We start from the raw sequence: 21,850 nt of genomic DNA on the forward strand, positions 1-21,850 counted from the left end.
GTATTGCCCACACTGACTGGTAGTGCTCTCCAGAGTTTCAGACATGGCTTTCTCCAAGCCCTATGTGAAGTGCCAGGGATTGGACCAGGGACTTTTCCATAGCAGTCAATGTTTTCCTTTTTTTAAGGGAAATTCCCTTATTCCAAATAGGATTCCTCGCAAGAAAAGGGAAAAGTTGACAGCTATGGACCTTTCTCATAAAAAAAACAGTTGTTCTATCACTGAGCTACAGTCCTGTTCTGGGCCTAAAACAGAACAGAAAAGACTAAGTGCAACTGTATCATCCAAGTCTGGAATCACATGAGAGAGAATGCCAGAAAGTCAAGTTTAAAAACTATGTCTCTGTGGGTGCACACACACACAAGACCTTTATCCACCAAACAACTCTAAAAATAAATGTATTGTTTATGTTCCAAAAAGACCAAGGTATATTGTGTGAATCAAAATATTTTTCCCATTACTTCATAGTTGCTGGATCAAAGTAGTCCCAGGATCAGAAAATTCATTCTGCTGGTAGCCTGGATAAACACTAATTTCTATCAGTTAGATTAAATGCTCATATTCTCACAGGCATTGCTTCAGAAATATATTCTCACTATTTTCATGCACATATTACATGGGATGTTTTTTCCCTATCTCCTCTCTACAAATGCAAAGTTGCAGACTGAGAGGCCCTCTGTGATGTCGTCTGTCTATAATAGTTGAGGTTGTGTTAAAAGTTTTGCTCCTACGCCTTCCTCAGCATCATCTCTGCACATGGATGGATTTCTTGTCCTCTACATAAGGATGCAACATTGCAAATTGATGTGTAAGCAACCAAAGGGAGGTCAACAGATGCACTCACATCTGTTAATAGCTCAGAAATGGAATGAAGGAATATAATGCTTTGTCTGGGTTCTGATACAGAGCAGGAAAGTGCAACTGCCTGCCAGCTGCCACAACCCTATTACAGACTGCTAAGAATCACTCAAATGGCAGCTAGGGGAGAAAGGGCCTTGGGTATCATGTTGCGAACCACCAATTAGTCAGCGTTTCGATAGGGCAAGATGCAACTCTGGTCAGTATTTCAATAGATCTACCTAAAGTAGGACTAGCATTGGATACAATTCACTGATTTGGGGGGGCAGTTCACATTTTAATAGGAACCTACCTACTCTGCACTTCCACAGACAATACACAAAACAAAGCACAATTGGCCTTCAAAATTCCAACTTCCCCAACCAGAAAATGTACACAAATATGCTTATATTAGGAGAAAGCATAAAAATATAGAAATGAGTGAAAAGAACATACAAACTTGCATTATATTAAGGAAAACGTGTCTGCTTTCAAATGTTCTTGGTGACTTTTAAAAACAACAAAATAGAAATCACAGACTGATGTAGAACCGTGGATAAATGAATTTAAGACGGGGAAGGGGGGGAATTAGCTGTGTTAAACTTCCAGCAAAACACAATGTGATCTAGCTAGTACTTATTGATATGAGATGTAAGCAGGTTACAAGCCTGTCCCTATTTTTATCAGTTAAATGTTGGAAGGTATGCAAATCCTAATCATCTCCTAATTAACATTACCGGTAATTGAGTAGTCCAATTAAATTTGCTAGACATCTGCAAAGCAGTTCCCAACTACTTTGGCAAAGTAACTAGCCCTGCACTTTGTAACACATTTCCACCTCTTTGAAGGCTCATTTGCTTCCAAAGAGCCTTTCTTTCATCTATAAAGCTCAGATCTTGGACATTTATAAGCCTTGCAGAAACTGGTGTTTGATCATGATGTCGGGGACTTTGCAAATTAATTCGGGGAAACTTTGCTCAATATGAACTGCTAGACATCTCAGATGTAAAGCAAACCTTGTGAGAAATGACAACCTCAAGCTAAACAAAACGCGACGGTGGCTTCCAACAGGAAAGTACTGAGAGATACAGAGACCAGGCTTGTCAAGGGCTCAAAATCTTAAATGCCTGTCACTTCACAGATATCAATACAATGGACTTCTCTCCAGAATCCAAATTTAAATCTTCCAGCATCACTAGCTAATGCCTTGATTAAATATCTCAGAAAAGCTTTCAAAAATCCCCAGAACAGAAACACTTGGGCAGATATATAACAAGGCTGGAGACAGTCAACAGATATTGAGAGGGGGGGAGGGGGACGGAGGGAGGGAGGGAGGGGGAGAGAGAGAGGGGGGGGAGAGAAAGAGAGATTTGCATGGCAGGTATGTAGCCTACCATACAACGTAAGAGTCACACCTGTTCCTCAGGCTACTGTTGCCTCCAAAACTGCCCACCATTGATGTGTGGCCCCTGGAAGATAGTCTATGAAGGAATGTGTCCTTCAGGATGAAAAATGTGTTCCCTTCCCTATAGCAACCCTAGTGCCCGCCAGACAGTGTGGACTACACCTCACATAAAACCCAGTTAGCATGGAAACATAATAAACTTCACAGTGGACTTTGTGCCTTAGTCAAGCCCAACATCATAGTACAGTCATACCTCATGTTACATTGCATCCTGAGGTGACCCGGAAGTACCGGAAAGGGTTACTTCTAGGTTTCGCCGCTTGCGCATGTGCAGACACACAAAATGACGTGGAACGGATCCCGTTCGCAATCAGAGGTACCACTGTACAGTGGTACCTTGGGTTACATATGATTCAGGTTACATACGCTTCAGGTTACAGACTCCGCTAACCCAGAAATAGTACCTTGGGTTAAGAACTTTGCTTCAGGATGAGAACAAAAATCATGCGGCAGCGGTGTGGCAGCAGCGGGAGGCCCCATTAGCTAAAATGGTGCTTCAGGTTAAGAATGGACCTCCGGAATGAATTAAGTACGTAACCAGAGGTACCACTGTACAGCACACTACTGGAGTCACAGCATCTTGGCAAAGTCAATTACTGACACCCTCCCCTGCCACTTTGATCTTCCCTCCCTCTGCTCAACCCAAAGAACTAAACAGCACTGTGTGGCTGAAACTGGAAGCTGCCGCTTTTGTTTCCCACAATGCCCTGGGCACTCAGGTATTGTGGGAAATTTAAATGTTGTTTCCTAGCCACCTGGCAAAGATTAAAGTGCTGCTGCTGTCTCCACCATCACGTAAGCCTGCCAGGTTCACCGAAGCAAAGCTGTCTGCTCCCCTGCAACAATATTATCAGTAAACATACTTAAAATTGGGCTATAAGTGGATACAAATGTGGAAAAATAAGCTAAAGCAGGGTGGGGAGGGAATCAGGCTTTCATCCTTAATGGAGAAATCAATGCATCTTGTCCTTACAGCACAGGTGACTAACCTGTGGACAGACAGATGTTGTTGGACTTCAACTCCCATCTGACCAATTAGAGTAGCCAATGGTGAAGGATGATGGGAGTTGTAGTCCAGCAAAGATATGAAGGACCAGAGGTTAACCACCCCTGTCTTAGAACAACTAATGAGAACTATTTCACTACTATGCACCACTACATTGCCTATATTTGATGCCATCACAGAGAATGTTTCCATTTCAATACCCCCGGAAGGAGATGAGGATCTACCAGGGCTCCTGCAGGTGACCTTTTTAATGAGCATTCATCCTGATTTGCTTACATGAAGCTTATATGGAGGTTCGATTGTGAGCATTTGAGCATGTTGGCACGAAGGCCACAGAACCATGAATATTCATCTTGGTTTGCTTGTGGCATGTTTGCGAATCTTCCTTTTAATCATCTGTTCATGCCACCTTTTCCCCAAAATGTTTCCTGTCAGTTTCATAACCACAAAAGAATATGTTTCCTTTTAAAAGTATATCAGTTGAACTAGGACAACAGGGAATTTTAATATGCTTTAATTGGGAAAATCTACATTTCCTGGTGTGCGCTTGAATCCATCCCACAAAATACTGATAGTTGGAGATGCCCCTCATCAGTTCTTAAAAATATCATTTCTGTTCTTCACCATTCCCAGAGTTAATAATTTGTTATTTTCAAATTAAGAGACCTTTCAAGTATAAGATACCTACACACACCAAAATAAATAAGCACATTTCATTAATTTTCATTAATTTGTTAAAAATGGCACTCTTCTTCTTAGGTCACCTTCCCATGCATGGCATATAGGGTCTGAGGACATCTGCATGGCAACAACCCACACTACCGATGCTCAGGGGTGAGACAAATCCTTCTTGAACATTAAGGGGGAAGCTAACAAGCTGTGGGCAAATTCTTCCTTTTAATTATAATTATAATGAACACAAAGCCCCTTTGGGGGCAGTGGACATTGTTGTGTCCTCTGAGGATGTTATATAAATGAGCTCCAAGGCAAATGAGAAGTGGAAGCGAGATAAATGGAAGACCAGCCATGCCATACAAAGAGAGCATCAAACCCAGAAAGCTTATTCCTTTCATTAGCTGCTGTAAGAGAAAGGACAGTCAATGGGTTGTTGCTTCCTTTGAGCACATCATTCCCACCTTTGAGCCATGGTACTGCCTTTTACCCACCTCTAAAGAGCTGGCAGAGGCCTTCATCTCACCCCTGGGATCAAGAGATAAAACCCCTCTTTTGAGAGTGCTACAGCACTGTTATTAGGTGATGAAGAGCTGAGTCTGCTCTCTAAAGAGAAGGGAGCACATTTTCTATCCTAATCTCAGTGCAGAGCTGAGATTGTGAGGTTCAGCTCTTAGGGATGGTGGGCCACTTTCTACAGCTTACTGTGCTTGGCCCAGGGGTAAACACAAGCAACACGCTCCAGGTCTGGTCCCAAATCCAAGGGTTCTGTGAAGAGTCAGTCCAACAGGGTCAAGGCAGGAAACCAGGCTAGGTCAGGCACACAGGCAGGTTCCAGCAAGCAACAATGTTTCTCCTGCAACCTGGGGTGGGGTCTGACAACCTTTTATCTCTGTTGGGGTAACAGCCGATCCTGATCCCCTGGTGACTCACCTCCCTTTCTCACCTGAAGGCAAGCACTCCTCCTACAAGTACTCAGGTCTCTCCTTCTCTCAGACCTAAGTCTCTGCAGCTCGGGAGATGTTGGTGGATTACTAGACCCAGAGGCCACCTCAGCCTCTCCTGACCCAACCGGTAGCGGAGCAGCTGTAAGTGATTGCCCAGCTGAAGGCAACAAAATAATCCCCGCATCTGGAGCCAGGGCAGGCTCAGGCCCCTGACTCGGCCCAGCTGGTGCTTGTTGCAGGGGAACCTGTGCAGACTGGGGCTCTTCAGAATCAGGACCCAGACTAGGTTCAGATGCTGCCTGAGGCAGAGGATCCGGTGCGGACTGAGACTCCTCTGGTTCCGAGTCCGAGCCCGAGTCCCAGGCCATCACACTTACTGTGATGGATCTTGCCTTGGACCCATGAGTTCACCTCACCTGTTATATGAGGTGAGTACAATTTGTAGACTAACCCTAAAATTACATTCCAAACTGATTTGGAGAAAAGGTGAGTAAGATGAGACATAACAGAGGCATATACAATTATGGATGGTGTGAAGAAAGCTGACAGAGAAAAGCTCTCCTTCCTCTCTCATAACACCAGATCTCAGGGACATCTAATGAAGCTGAATGTTGAAACATTCAGACAAAGAAAGCAATTATTCATACAGCACATCGTTAAACTATGGAATTTACTCCCACAGAAGCTAGTGATGACCACCAGCTTGGATGACTTCATAAAGGGATTAGACAAATTCTTGGAGAATGGTTGCTAACCTTGATGGCTGTGTTGTACTTCTGCTGTTGGGCACTGTAAGCCTCAAACTAAACAGCTGGTGTAAATCAGAACTGAGGAGAGTGCTGCTGTGCTCAGGTCCTGCTTGTGACATCTGGTTGGCCACTGTGAGAACAGGATGCTGGACCAGATGGGCATTTGGCCTGATCCGACAGGCTTTTCTCACATTCTTAAACCTATGGACTGGTTGAAGCAAGCTGCATCTACACTTTTGCCCAGTATCTGGGAAGCAATATTAAGTGTGGTAAAGAGAAAATGGATAGAGACAATTGGTTTTGCTCCTCTCATTAGACTACAACTCGGGGTCATCCAGTGAAACTGATGGGCAGTCGATATAGGACAAGCAAAACAAAGTACTTCTTCACACAGTGCCAAGTAAACATATGGGAATGTTCTGTCACAAGATAGGTCTGTCTATGGTTCCTGGTTCAGAGAGATGATGAATAATTCAATTTATTATTTGTGTAATACAAAACTTCTCTCAGTGACTTAAATGCACAATTAAAAACCAACCAACCACCAAGTTTAATAATAAAACAATATCCCCAAAATGCAGACACACAGAGAGTTTACGAAGGATACTGAGCAGCTGGGATGTGTGCAGAGGAGAGTGACCAAGATGATAAAGGGTCTGGAAACCAAGCTTTGGATAAGTTTAGCCTGGAGAAGAAAAGACTGAGAGGTGCTATGGCAGTCATCTTCAAATATTTGAAGGGTTGTCACATGTAAGAAGGAGCAAACTTGTTTTCTGCTGCTCTAGAGTGTAGGACCCAAACCAATGGATTCTAATTCCAAAAAAGGGAATTACAACCAGACATTATGAAGAATTTTCTGGTGGTAAGAGCTTCTCAACAATGGAATGGACAACCTCAGAAGGTGGGGGACTCTCCTTCATCTGTCAGCTGTGGTTCCTGTACTGCAGGGGGTTGGAGTAGATGACCCTTGAGGTCCCTTCCAACTCTACAGTTCTAGGATTCTAGAATTATAATAATTCCTCAGAAGTCTAGGAGAAGATGTCTTAATCTAAAATAATGTTAAAGTTTGCACCTGGTGGATTTTACTGGAGAAAGCATTCCATAGCCTCTTACCATTATTTTCTGGGAGCACACAATAGGGATGTGGTGCTTGTGGACTTCCTATAAGCAACTGGCTACCTACCATTTGGAGCAGGATATTGGACTGAACAGAACTTTGATCTGATTCTTCTTATGGGAGTAGGGCTCAAATCTACTTTCTTGAAAGCCCTCAGGGCTCCACTGTTCTCAGTTCTAACCAGTGCAGATCTGTGCTAGCCTGTAAGACCTTTGTAGGAGATGAAATGAACTAGGGGGACAGGTTGGTGGGCAGGCGGCTCTGAAATACATGCAACTGAACCACGGTTGTTCTTTTGGATTCATACTCCCAACCCCCAGTCTTGTCCAAGATCTGGATGCAAGATGAAACTCTCTGGGCTTTTTAGCATCTGCTTCTATAAATAAATCTGATTTGCACTTGGTGACTATTGATTTTCAGCATTGTAAACCTAGATTCTCTATAAATCAGCACCCACTTAATCGCAAGCATCAAGAGGCATTCAGGAGTTAACCCATTCCTTCAGTGAGCAACAGAGGTGCAGAGGGGAGAAAGATCCGTAGTGGATGAAAAGGTGAGGAAATGTCACAGATGCAACTACTAGAATTGTTAAAGGGGAACACATCTCCAGTCCCCCCACCCTATAATTCTGTAGCTGGAAAAGCCTCTTCTAAAGCTGACACATATCTTGCTCAAGGATGTTAAGTGAATTTTTTGGCAAACCCAGCATTCTATCTGCTTTACCATCCAAGGACAGCAAAATCAAGACAAGGTAGTTGAGACCTTTGTTTCCTGATCTATATAGATTATAGAAGAATAGGTTTAGCATTGGCATTGGTGTGGATACATTGATCAGCCAACCTGCTTTCTATTTTTTGTTTTTTTTAAATAATTTTTATTAACCGGCCAATCAAATCAAATTAAATCACATCACATAAATTCTGAATTACAAAGCTGAATTTTAAATTTTGTTGGGGGGACCCATATTTCAAGATCCGAAGGGGGATTCTGATCATCTTCTTGCTACTGCGTTAATGTCCAAATCAATCCAAATCAGTCCAAACAGAGTTCATAATTCTATCCAGTCTTATCTTGCCGTTTCCACATCACATCTTGTTCATATATTTTCTCTTTTTTCTTTATGATCTCTTCTGATAGTCTCCTTAAGCCAATAAACACCAATAATAATCCTGTGTGAATTTTTCCGTTCTTCCAATCCTCAAATTGAGATGGTTTCCATATATCATCACCTTCATAGATAACATCGCTCTTTCCATCATTAATCTCGCAAAACTGTCGCTCTTAAGTGCCTCTGAGGAGTTTCACCCACAATATATAAACAGCTCTATTTCTCTCTTTCTCCTCCCAGACTCAAGACCTCCGACAGAACTTCCCAATATGGCAACGGCATTTTTAACTGCGTCATTCCAAAGCTCTTATACATTCCACGCTCTTTTTAACAACCAACCTGCTTTCTGGTTGATATGCTCTAAGCTGACAGATGGGGTGGTGGCCCACATTGGAGTCCTCTATGGCGTGAACCGCTTCTGGTGGACCCCTCCCTCCTGATTGCTATGAGGTAGGTGAAACCCCACAAGACCAAGCCAATCCACCCGTGGCCCATAGCAATGTTAATGGATGACCACCATGTCCCTGTAAAAAAGTAACAGTCCAAGTAAACAGAAAAGAATGGGTGAGAAACCTAGATTGAGACTGAGTGTTTGAGACAGGCCTCCCTTTCTCTCTCTCTCCCAGGGGAAGACTTGATGAGCGCACTTCTCTGTCAGGCCTGCTCTGATGCCCTGCCCCTCAGGGAGCCTAGCCTGGATGCCAATTGGCTCCCCAGGTCCCTCTGTCCATTTCACAACTTCCAGTATGGTTGCAATGAATGCAACCAGCCAGCCACACACGAACACTCAAGATGGTGACTGTCTCTCCCACCTGCCACTGCTAGACTGCAAATGACACTTGTTGGTACATTAATACCAAGGTTCATCAGTATTTTGGAACTTTCAGTTCCAGTTCATATACTGCCTGTGTTGTGTTGTGTTGTGTTGTGTTGTGTTGTGTTGTGTTGTGAGATTCAGACACCTTGGAGCTCACATACTTAGTTGAGACACATGCCATAGGAAAAACCCTGCTGAATTAGTGCAGAAATCCATCTGGCCCACCATTGTATTTTCCACAGTGGTAAATCAAGTGCTTCTGGAAAGTCCAAAAGCAGGACATGAATGCAATAAATAGACCCACCTCTGTGCTTGCCCCCAATCAAGTGGTGCTCAAGAACACATTGCTTCTGCACCTAAAATATCCAGAAATCCATCATGATCACTATATATCGTCATTTAATTATATTTACTGCCTATCTTTCCTCCAAGGAGCTTATGGTGGCATACAGTATGTAGCCACAACATAGAAAATGTCCACATTTGGACACCATGCCAAACCTTAATTTAGTGCAGGGATGGGATAACTGGTGGTCCTGCAGATGTGGCTGAACTACAGCATCATCAGCTGCGACCAATCTGACCAATGTCTGGGGAAGATGGAAGCTGTAGTCCAGCAACATCTGAAAGACTGTAGGCTTGATGTCCATGGCTTATTGTGCTGAGAATGAGCCACAGCAAGCCTTGAGCTTGGTTCAGAAGCTTTTACTTCTGGTTTAGATTAACTGTAGCTTGCTATGAGGTCCAAACCCACAAGGTTAAACAGGGTTTATTTGAAACAAGCCAGCTTCAAGATGTGGGTTATGATGCTGACAACAAAACATTGTTGACGTTGTCCACAGTTTAGGATCTAACTAAACACTTTAGGAACTAACAACACACTAAACTGCAGCTAATCAAAGGTAAAGGTAAAGGTAAAGGTACCCCTGCCCGTACGGGCCAGTCTTGCCAGACTCTAGGGTTGTGCGCTCATCTCACTCTATAGGCCGGGAGCCAGCGCTGTCCGCAGACACTTCTGGGTCACGTGGCCAGCGTGACAAGCTGTATCTGGCGAGCCAGCACAGCACACGGAACGCCGTTTACCTTCCCGCTGGTAAGCGGTCCCTATTTATCTACTTGCACCTGGGGGTGCTTTTGAACTGCTAGGTTGGCAGGCACTGGGACTGAAAGACAGGAGCGCACCCGCCGCGGGGATTCGAACCGCCGACCATGCGATTGGCAAGTCCTAGGCGCTGAGGTTTTACCCACAGCGCCACCCGCGTCCCAGCTAATCAAAAGCCATCATTTTTTTTTTTCTTGCAGCCTTACTGGAGGAGGAATGGGGAAGAGGTGAAAGAGCCTAAGGCTTGTTACCACTCATTTCTGTCATGCTAAAGCACCGTGGCCAGTATGTTTGCTATTATTTGCCAGCTGTCATAATGCCATCAATATAAATTACAAAGATCTCAACAGTACAGAAAATAATCTAAGGGATATAAGAACCTTTGGTGTGATTACATGTACAGTTCTGGTAACTCTATCTCAAAAATAGCATTACTGAACTGAAAAGGGTACAGAAAGACAGCTAGAATATCAAGGCCTTGGAGAACTTGCTTATGAAGGAAGGCTAACTAATATAGGAATTTTGGGGAGAGGTGATGGTGACCAAGGGGAGGGAATCAATTTATCAAATTAATGAGTGGTTGGAAAGAACAGACAAATTAAACACACACACTCCTTTCTTAATACAAGAACTTGGGTATTATCCGGTGCTTAGGAGTAAACAAAAGGAACAGCCACCCCTCTCAGAATGCCTGTGTGAGAGCTTCCAAACCCAGCTGACTGGCTAAATTCTGCAAACACAATGGATTTGATCTCATTCAGCATTCAAAAATAATGCATGAGGCTCAAATAGGAGGGGGAAAATATCTGCTCCACCATGACCTTAATATGTTGAGTTGGAAAGACTGAAAGGAGCTTCTAAGCATGTTCAGACAGGAAAAGGCCTCACCAGACATTCCCAATGTAGGAAAGCTGAGGGTGCCTGAGGCACACAAACACTGTGGGAGGGGTCAGCATTTTGCACCCCTCCCTGGGGCCCTTATGAATTATTTTGAATGCCTGAAGAAAGACTGAGATGAAGCTCATTGATTAAAAAGTATCCAGGTAGGGACTTAATAATTTGTGGTCCATGCATGAAGATCATCCTTTGCTTTTAAAAATCTCATTCTGAGCAGCAGTTCATGAGGTGGACTAACCAGGCATTTCTAATTGGAAAATCAGTCACACACAGTTCGCCATTTGAAATAAAAATCATTAAAAAGTCCAAACCAGTCCAGAGTTTAGCTAATTTGCTCCCTGCCCCCACTTCCTTCTGTAATCCTCCAAGAGAGGTTTCTAGACTTTGAAGGGGGATCAAGAGACAGTTGTACCTTGGATCCCAAATGCCTTGCGACTTGAACATTTTGGCTCCCGAACACCGGAAGTGAGTGTTCCAGTTTGTGAATGTTCTCTGGAAGCTGAGCATCCGACGCGGCTCATGTGATTTCCAACTGAGTGCAGGAGGCTCCTGCAGCCAATCGGAATCCGCACCTTGGTTGCTGAATGTTTTCGGTTTGAACATAACTCTAAGACAAATTTATTTAAAAGTGAAATTAAACTCTGCAAAAGTCCTCCTCTTGGCTGTGAGGAAGGGGATGCTTCATTTAGGCTCCTTGACACTGGCCTCCAGAGGGCTAAACTGTGTTCAGCATTACAATCAAACTGGGCCACTGTGTTCTTCTTGTTTTAGAAGTAAAAATGCCCCATTGATATTCTAAAAGCAAAAGGGTTTTTGAAAACATTTTGAAAATATGCTGAGATTTTCTCCACCAGACACCTGAATAAGTACACATTCAATGCACACCAGAAACCAAGAGACCAAAATCTAGCAGACCATGCCAATAAAACACACACACACAGACACACACACACACACACACTTAAAAACGTGTATGTGTGCAACATTCTTAAAGGTTCAGTCTATAAGATTCATGGCTGAGTGGGGATTTGAAGCCCTCGATTTTCCACAGGCCAAACTCCAACAGACTGCAAGATGCAGTTGTGGGGAACATGTTTCACCTTTGTACAGTCAGCTAATTTGGAGAGAGAGAGAGAGAGAGAGAGAGAGAGAGAGAGAGAGAGAGAGAGAGAGAGAGCTCTGTATCTTCTATCCAGGGAAGCAAGAGTCATTACCACAATCCAAGGGCAAAATCACTAAAGCAGAATGTGAAGTAAGGGCAGTGAGGGGCTTGGTCTGGGGAAATGAGAGTGTGGCTGAGGAGGATGAGTCCCAAGGGCCAGAAAACAAGGCCTTGAGGGCCGTATTCAGCTTCCCCACTTGTGACATGGAACAACCTCATGTGTCTCCATCAGAGGGTGGGGTGCAAATTTAACAAATAAGACAGGCACACCAGGCACAGTTAGGGAGGGAGACCTCCTTGCTGAGAGGGGAAATATTTTGCTGTTTCCTTAAACTACAGATCTCCCCTGCCTCGACGGGAACGATAATAATAGAAATTACATGGCAAGAACCTCTAATCAACTCGAGTAAGAACCAATGCATTATAAATGAAAACCAACATTGTTCCCCGATACCTTATGTAATTCCAATTCACAGTGGTAGCCCATCCCTTTAAATTATTGTGCAAATTATAAGCATCATCCTTTGTCATCCAGCACAGCCTCAAAGAATATGGGGAGTTTTGCCTCTGGTATTGCTATGCTAATAAGCTTTCTGCACTGCTGGGTGGTTTAGCAGCAGACAGACTAATGCTGGCAGAGGATGAATAATTGCTTGGTATGTGCTAAACATAACGGAGCAAGCACCAAACTTCATCATTTGTCAGCTTTATTTGTTTAAATGAGAAAAATGCTGACAGCAGTTATTGCTGTAATCTTTTTATTTATCAGACATGAAAACTTTAGTTACTCATAGCAGGTCTCATCCTACTGGGAAAACAGGAGTTGGGAGTACTTTAGAGCCAATTTGAAGCATGCTCTCAAAAATGTTAAAATTGAAGGGGGGGAGGCTTTCCTTTTTCTCAATTTATTTTAAACTCTTAACTAGCTTTATCTGCATCCTAGAAGCGTTCGGTTCATAACAAAGGACGACTTGTGCCCTCAAGCACCATCGAGCAACAGACAAAGCAAGCTACCATTAATCGGTCACGTTCTGACATCATGCCAAACCATTGTTTAGCATGATGAGAATGAGACACAGCAAGCGTCAGGCTCTCTCCCTCTGGTATGCCATGAGAAGGAACCAAACATCCTGGTACATATGGAAGTAGAGGCACCCCAAGAGATTCTTCCCCACTTCTTCCTGATAGCACTTTGGAGATGTAGCATTTATTGTTATAACCATTTAGAACATGTCTTTATTCTTTCGAATATCCAAAACATACGACCCGTAGGGTAGGCCAGCATTATTGTTCCTCTATACCATGGCCTGGCCGGTATTTCAACCAGAAACATCTTGATTCATTATCCCTTGGCCACCACACCAGGTGTGTCTCAAATATTTGTTCCGGACGTCGATATTAATGGCATTTTAATTTAATCCAGGCTTCTTCAACTAGGTGTCCTCCAAATGTTTTTTGGACTACAGACCTGGCAATAATGTCCAATGCTCAGGGACTATGACTGGGCACCAGGTTGTGGAAAACTGATTTAATCTACATACCCCTTGCGCACTATCCCAATCTCTGAACAGTGTGAGACTTCACAGATTCCAGGTGCTTACCAAGGTTTCGGTTTCCTCAGAATAGGGACAGCAGAGACCATGGTGTCTTTATGATATTTGGCTTATTTACATATACTGTATATACAACCTGAGTACAATGGAGGGAGGGGCTCACAGCATTAACACCCCAAGAGAGTCATGTGTCTCCCATAGTTAGGGGGTCATTACCAAGAAACTCCTATGGTTGTTCCAGCAATTGATTCTCTACTGGATCCAAGCATTAGAAGGGACTTAGGCAAACAACCTACAGCCCTCCAAACTCACAGCACTACAGTGGGACCTCGGGTTAAGTACTTAATTCGTTCCGGAGGTCCGTTCTTAACCTGAAACTGTTCTTAACCTGAAGCACCACTTTAGCTAATGGGGCCTCCTCCTGCTGCTGCACCGCCGGAGCATGATTTCTGTTCTCATCCTGAAGCAAAGTTCTTAACCCGAGGTACTATTTCTGGGTTAGCAGAGTCTGTTACCTGAAGCGTATGTAAGCTGAAGCGTATGTAACCTGAGGTACCACTGTACTAACAAATGAATCTCTTTATGGGCAGACCTATTCTAGGGTACTTACCATTTTCACAAGCATATAATTAAGCTTTGAAGGATTTTAAAAGGTCATATAAAATATACATGGACAAAACCTGAAGCAAATGTTTGCTGCCTGTCATTTTTATGTTCTTTTATTATTTTGCTTTTAAATGTTATTTTCTTATTATTTTCCCCAAGAAGCTCAAGGTGGTCTCATGGTTCTCCCCCCCCCCCATGCCCACATCATGTTATCGTTACAATAACTTTGCGAGGTAGGTTTGGTGGCCAGTGACTGGTCTCAAAATCACCCAGTGAGCTTCATAGCTGAGAGGGGATTCAAACTCTGCCCTCCCAGGTCCTAGTCAAACATTCTATCTGCTGCACTGCACTGGTTCTCAGGGATGTAAGAGCCACAGGTGAAATAATGGGTTCCTGGTAACTGCACTTATCCATTGGCTGAACTGCTGTGATGTCAGAGTCATCACAGGAAGTGGGTAGGTGGGAAGGCTTGGCGAGCAGTAGGAATAGCAGCTAATAATAGGAAGCCAGAAGATTTGAGCACAAGCAAGGGTAGGAATTGAAAAGAGAGGGCAGTGGCCAGAGCTGGCTCAGTCATTATGCAGACTAAAACAGCTACCTCAAGCAGCAAAAGCCTTCAAGGAGGCATCTTGTCATCTCCACAGAAATGGTGCTGGTATTGGCCAAAATTGGCACTGATGCTGTTATTGCTACTCTGCCAGCAGGGGAGGTGGCAGTAGAAAAGTGGTGCTGGTGGCATCAGGTATGGTGGTGACATTAGGGCAAGGCAGTTCTTCCCTTTTCGCCTCAAGTGGCAAAACAGGACTTGCATCCCCTAGTGGTAGCAGGGACAATGGAGAACAGGGCTGCTAAAGTGTCAGCAAGGTAGGTCTGGCATGGGCAGAGTTCTCTCTTTTGTAATTTATTTCAGTATTTTGAAACTGTGTAGTTTTCCATCCAGAGAGATCATCAAAGTGACACAGATTTACAAAAAAAGCAGTAATAAATGAACTCTGACTTTTTAATTAATTCAGCAAAGCTGCAAATTCCTTTCTTTCATTATTCTTGTGCCATAGACTGACTCCACCTCCACCCAACCAGCACACTGGCAGCCCATGGACTATCGATTTATCCAAAAGCAAACTCATGCACTGCGTTTCTGACTTCATTCCTATTGCAATTAGCTCCTCTTTCCCACCCGCACCACACCTCTCTTTTAATCATGGATATGCTAAAAGGAGTCTGCAGAGATGCCGAGGCAAATCCCTCACAATCGGAATTACGTTTATCGCTAGCAGCGTTTTACCCACCCTCCATCTGAGCCTGCCAACCCAAGCCTAACCCTGACAGTGCTGTGATGCTTGCAACAGGGCTGCTGGATTGATGGCACTGCCCTGACTTAGTGCACTCACATGATTCTGACCCTGCCTTGGTCCCAGCCCTGCCCAGGTAAACAGCAGAGACGTCAGTTTTGGGAGGGCAGTTTCATCACACTGCATGCCTCACTACTGCTTGAACAAGTCCACCTTCTGCTGCTGCCAGTGTCTCAAATTTCAGTGGCACCCTGTGTAATGCAAAATCCAGCACGACTCCCGCCTTTCACCTTCCAATGGACTTCACAGTTGTGGTGCCTGCTGCAGCACCCCAGAAGCTCCGCGCCCGGTGCAGTCGTGCTCCCCTAGAACCGTCTTTGCTGCTGCAATCCATTCCCAATCCACATACCTATTCAGAGTGCAAGGCAAGTGGGAAATGCTGCTCTCTGTTGCCACTGCTCACATCTCAGAGAGGACATGTGGGGAGGCACGGATAGCAAAGAGGAGAGGAGAGAACAAGAGAGGTTGCAGTGGTCCCTTGCAAGGTAGGGGAAAAGGTAAAGGACCCCTGGAAAGATAAGTGCAGTCAAAGGCGACTCTGGGGTTGTGGCGCTCATCTCGCTTTCAGGCTGAGGGAGCCAGTGTTTGTCCACAGACAGCTTTCAGGGTCATGTGGCCAGCAGGACTAAACCGCTTCTGGTGCAACAGAACACCATGATGGACACCAGAGCACACGGAAATGCTGTTTACCTTTCTGCCACAGCAGTACCTATTTATCTACCTGCACTGGTGTGTTTTTGAACTGCTAGGTTGGCAGGAGCTGGGACAGAACAATGGGAGCTCACCCCGTCACAGGGATTCGAACCACCGATCTTCCAGTCGGCAAGCCCAAGAGGCTCAGTGGTTTAGACCAATAAGGCCGGCCAAACCCAGCAGTCTGACAACTGTACTATATTGTCTCCTGTTGGATCTCACATAGTAAAAGCCACTTTGAGGAGGAAGCTCAAAGGCTGGGCTGGCAAATTTCAGGCTCTGTAGCCTGGAGACTCTGAAACTCAACTCTGATAAAGATGGATGCCCTTATCCTTTCGGCTATGCAATCTGTGTCTCAATATAAATAAATAAAAGGAACATCAAGCTGTGCCACTAAAGGGACCACGCAGCATCAATTGCCAGAACAAGTGGATTCATCTCTCTGATGATTAGATGCCTGCAGGCTGAAATACCTGTACTGGCAATTTGGATGTGGATAATTAAAAAGCAGAGTCTTATTAGAATTTCTTAAAGCTAATTATTAATTGAAACTAAAATGTCTTTTAAAGCTTCATCTTAGCAACGAGATTAAAGAACTACATTTTATTAGGGTTTTTCCTTTAAAGAAGCAAAGTTTGAAATACTGTGACTATCTGACAGTATAGTCTGCTGCTAGCAACAGCTTCCAGGACAGCGGTTGCTTTTGATACAGATACCACAGAATGATGTCTTGCATGAGAATACAATCCAAGAATATGCAATACAGTGTACTCAATGCAAGGATTCCTCTAGAAACCAATTATATTTATCTTATGCATTATCTATATATTCAAATACTCCTCTTGACATAGCCATGGGGTGTGTGAATGTTAAGGACAATAAAGCTATTACCCATAAATATTTTTTGCAGCATTATCAGCTTGCAATAAGTACAGCTGTTACTCAAGATATACTTTTTCTTTAGGTGAGCCACAACTTCTTTAATGTGCATTTTAAACGAACATCGTACAACTACTGTTATGAAATCTGGATAAGAGCAAGCACAAACAAGGTCCTTCCTCTGGCTGCAAATGAGGAGGAGAAGAAAGAAAGGGATTCTAAGGCTTCACCCAGGCTGGTTCCTCAATGTGAACACAACACAAAACCATGGTTTGGTCATGCTGTGTGCGAACTATTGGAATTATTCCAATGTGTGGTGCCCTGGGTAAAATTGCCCGGTTTGTGCTATGCGCCACTCCTAAAACAGGGGCAAATTGTAAGAAGGCTTTCTCATGTATTTATACATATATATTTCAGTCTAAAGCTGCAAAAAAAAAAAAATCCATTGGAAGATGACACTATGAAAATGATGCATTTTTTCTTCCCCATAATCTGTCAGTCAACTTATTTCCTACACCGTTTTAGAAAATGTGACAATTTTTAATTGCATGTTCTTCCTTGCTATTATCTATTCAAGGGTGTGTGTGTGTGTGTGTGTGTGTTTTCTCTAAGATAATATTATATTCACATTATTATTTCCAAGACACAGAGTTGCCTAGCAATCTGGGAAAGTGTAAGGGTGTAAGGGTGTAAGGGTGTGTGTGTGTGTGTGTGTGTGTGTGTGTGTAGGGGGAGTAATAACAACACAGGCCTGTGAGATTACAAGGCAGCAGAACCGTTAAATTGGTTTGCAATACTTATCAAGATGTTTGTTTCTAAATGAGAAAGGATATAGGATTTGCTCGAAGCCTGATAAAATCTGTGGATCATTTCTCAACACCCTCCCCAGCCTTACAAGCTCTCGCTTTGCAGATATGCCTTTATTGCAAAACAGAGTTCTTCCATTTAGCTTCATTAGCTGCCAAACAACTAATAAGGGAGTCAGACTACGGTGCTGTGAACTGCTGGCCTAACATTTCATGACTGTTCCCAACTCAACGTGGGGCAGCAAGCTATGCCGAGCCATTCTCAAAGAAAAAGCCAGCAAAATGTCGCAAAGCATCTAGTATAGTCCTCTAAGACCGCAATCCTAAAGACTCTTGATTCTGAGTCAATACACTTTCACTGCACATTTAACGTATTTAGCTATCACAAGACCTACTTGGGTATACAAGTGACATAGAGGAGATAAGGATGCAGGACATATGAATGAGTCTTGGTCCCACCCTTAATGTCCCCATCATGCAGGAGTGCCAGCTCAAGGGGGTCAAGCCCTTTTGGCTCCCCCTTATGTTTTGGGGGTCGGGCCCCTCCAATGTCCAAGTAGCACAGAGGCTCCTTCGCCTCCTCCACCTGCTGCGGAGGGGAGGGAGAGTTGGAGCAGCCTTCTGCTGGTGGCAGAGCCAGGAAGAGAAGGAGAAGGAGCCACCAGCCACTGAAGCCATGCAGCCACCCCCGGCTCCTCCCAAAATCCTGACATCACACGCACGATGTCGGGACATCACATGTACTCCATTGCCCTCCAAATCGCTCTCGTAAGGTGGCACCTCTGCCACCATTGTTCCCTTCCCTTCTTGAGTAGGTGGGTCTGAAGAGGGCTTCTATGTGTGTTTGCATGGACAATGACAACTGTGGTCAGTTGAAAACAGAAGCCCCTCTTCACACGTTCACTTTGAATGCCAAAAGAGAGTTTTATCTTAACCAAAGTCAGGCATTATAACTCCCTCATGTAAGAACACCAGAAGAGTCCCCCTGGAGCCAGCCAAAGGCCCAACTAGTCCAGCCTCCTGATCTCACAGTGACCAGACAGATACCCAAAGGAAGGCCTGAATGCAATAGCTGTGATTCCCAGCACCAGGTATTCAGAGGCATACTGCATTTGATAGGGAAAGTCTTACACATCCATCATGACTGAGGAGCCATTGGTAGCCTTACTGATAACCTAACAGAACCACAACTTCCAGGGTACTATAATTTAACAATCATCCCCTCTTTGTAGGGAACTATAGGAATTGGAACTTTGTGAGGAGAATAACTATTTACTAAAAACTCTCAGCACCCTTAGCAAACTACAAAACCCACGATTCTTTGGGGGGAAGCTGTTTAAAGCGACAGAATACTGCTTTAAATGTGTAGTGCAAATATGGCCAAAGACTGGGGGGCAGGGGAATGGAAAATGGAGAAAGCCATCCCTAGACCTGAGATACAAGTGAACAAGGATAATGACCAATGTGTTTGGAGCAGATAATTCATTCAGTGCCACACGGAATTTCTTCCTTACCTGTACTTTCGTCCATGCTCTCCTCAGAGACATGCTCATTTTGGTGCACCCACTCCCCATTGCACTTGAAGAAGATCTGCATTGCAGGCACAGCTCGGCAGCGCAACACAATAGGGTTGCTTTTGATTATATATGCATCGTCTGGCTCTTGCAGAAAATGGGGCAGTGTCCCAGGAGCAGACGGGATGGACTCTGGGAGGGTTTCGCCATTGTCATTGCCTGCAAATGAAAAAGAAAGGAAATGTCACACATAAAGGAATCCTGGTCAAATACAAATCAGATCATGGCCCAAATAGGATGCTTGGACCTGGGTGTTGTTGTTTACAACATTCGTGATACATTTGGCCAGCAGCAACAGTTAACATGACAAGATCTGAAAGCAAAAGATCTCAGCAGGATGGATCTGGTCCATGACTGGATAGGAAGCATGCATGGTACTTTCAGTTCCATTTAAGAAAGGAAAGATGATTATTATGATGATTTAACTAACTAACTAGTGAATTGAGACAATGGGGGCACACCTAGCACATCTATGAATTGGCAGTTCAGTGAGTGTGCTCACAACTCAGAAGAATTTGCAGCAGACTTCCCCAAGCTGGTGCCTTCCTGGTGTTTGGGACTAGAACTTCCATCAGCCTTAATCAGCGCACCCGGTGCTCAGGAATGATGGGACTTGTAGTCTAAAGCATCTGGAAAGCACCAGCTTGGGGAAGGCTGACCTACAATCATCCAAGGGTGCAAATTTGTGCAGTAAGATTAAAGACATGTAGCACAAAGGAAGAGAGTGAAATTCTAGCCCAAGGGGAATGCAAGAAAGCAAGTTTGCTGCGCACATGACAGAATTATCATATTAAGAATAAAATATGCATCATTACTGATGTGAAATATTCACTAAAGTGGAAAACACTGATATAGTATCAACATCCACCAAGACTCTGACAGGTATCCCCATTTTACAGAACGGAACAGAGGCTTCATATAAAAATTGCTCCAACATTTCAGAGGAGAAAATAGAGACAACCCTTTGCATGAAAAGCTAGAATGAGCCTGCAGCAGAGTCCAGTTGCCTGAGGAGAACATAATCCAGCCTACAAGTGTGACATAAGTAGGAACTAATTAAACATATGCAACAACCGAAGGTGGTGAGTCAACCCACAGACAACTATAGGTCAATGCAATTAAGTGTGTCGAAGGTATGAGAGCTGCTGAGGGATTTTGCTGTTCCAGGCCCATTAAAGCTATCATTTAAGTCACTAGCGCTTCTAGAATTAACATGATCAAACATAATGTGAAAGCACCACTCAAAACAACTGCTTCGTAAGCCAGTGGGTGAAGTTAGAGCAGGTGGACCAGATCTTTGCCTCTCCCGCCCTACATAGGTCACTTTGACTGACAAGACAAGTTCAGAGATTTATTCATAAAAACAGCAGAGAAGCATTTATCTGCACTGGTTGCATGGGAACAGGACAGACACACGAAACAGTTTTGCCACTGTCACACTGCATTTTGCCCACTGGATCACAATTAAGTTAGTCTTTGGTAAAGAAGGCAGTCGATGCTCTCTTAAAGTCTCTGAAGTACTTTTGCTTTAACATAAACACGTGCATGCATTTTTTAAGATGGAGCTGCAGGGACATTTCATATGATTTAAATTGCACTCACACACTCCTTAATGTATTGTTAAAATGATGCAGTTCACCCATTTATGACATGTCAACCGACAGTAAATATTACATCCCTGTAGGCTTTATTAAATCCATGCATTAGAAGGAACAAAAGGCATTAAAACATTTTATGCGAGAAAAGAACTCCCTACTTCCATCGGTGCCTTGAGCGATGTCAAAGTTGTACATTTCGACTTGTACTTATGCAGTTTAATAGCCCGTGAAAAAAGGGTGGAATATTCACAAAAAATGTAATCACCTAATCATAGAATATTAGAAAGGGCCCAACAGGGCATTATAGTTCATCCAGAACCCCAGGGGCTTCTTGTTATCTAAAGCATCTTTTACATCATCACCACCATGATCCGTGTAGATTTGCCATTTCATTAAGAGCATTGCAGAGTAGAATTTCAGCTGAAAAGAAGCTCAGATATGATTTGCTTAGTGTTATATATATATCCATCCCATTTGGGTGGTGTCTGGGGCACTCAAGGCAGGCCCAAAACAGAATCTGGTAGGCGCTAGGCAGATTAAAATGATGGATGTTCCGGCAATCTTGCTCTCTCTGTGGAAAGTATGTGTGCGTAAGAGAGCAGAGGCAGAGCAACAGTAGCAAGAAGAAAATGCACCCACTCAGGTGAAGTGGCTCAGGTGAAGCAGGTGGGAGAGCTAGCTAATAGCATCTGGACAAAGGTCCATCCCTCTCGCCACAAAAGAAAAAAAAGACATAAATCTGGAACCAGCACAGATACCATGTAATGTGCATCTTTAAAAATATACAGGCAACAATCGGCCTATCAATTTCTTCCCAAACTCGCTGGTGTGTAGTGTGGCCATATGCCCCACTGTACCAAGTACAGTCCTTTATCTGAAGGAGTCCTCTGTCTGAAAGGCTGTCTCGCCC

General features: G+C 43.9%; 1 protein-coding gene across 2 annotated transcripts in view; it reads right to left on the bottom strand.

The window, feature by feature from the left end:
- The window catches only part of UNC5D (unc-5 netrin receptor D), a 410,127-nt gene that overhangs the window by 196,486 nt on the left and 191,791 nt on the right, over positions 1 to 21,850 (bottom strand). For both annotated transcript variants that reach the window (XM_083588433.1, XM_083588434.1), the window contains exon 2: positions 19,283 to 19,501. In XM_083588433.1, the coding sequence (XP_083444559.1) occupies positions 19,283 to 19,501 (219 nt within the window). The remainder of the gene's footprint in view (positions 1 to 19,282; positions 19,502 to 21,850) is intronic.

This window comes from Podarcis filfolensis (genome assembly GCF_964270895.1).
Source record: "Podarcis filfolensis genome assembly, chromosome: 15".
In the NCBI taxonomy this organism is placed as follows: Eukaryota; Metazoa; Chordata; class Lepidosauria; order Squamata; family Lacertidae; genus Podarcis; species Podarcis filfolensis.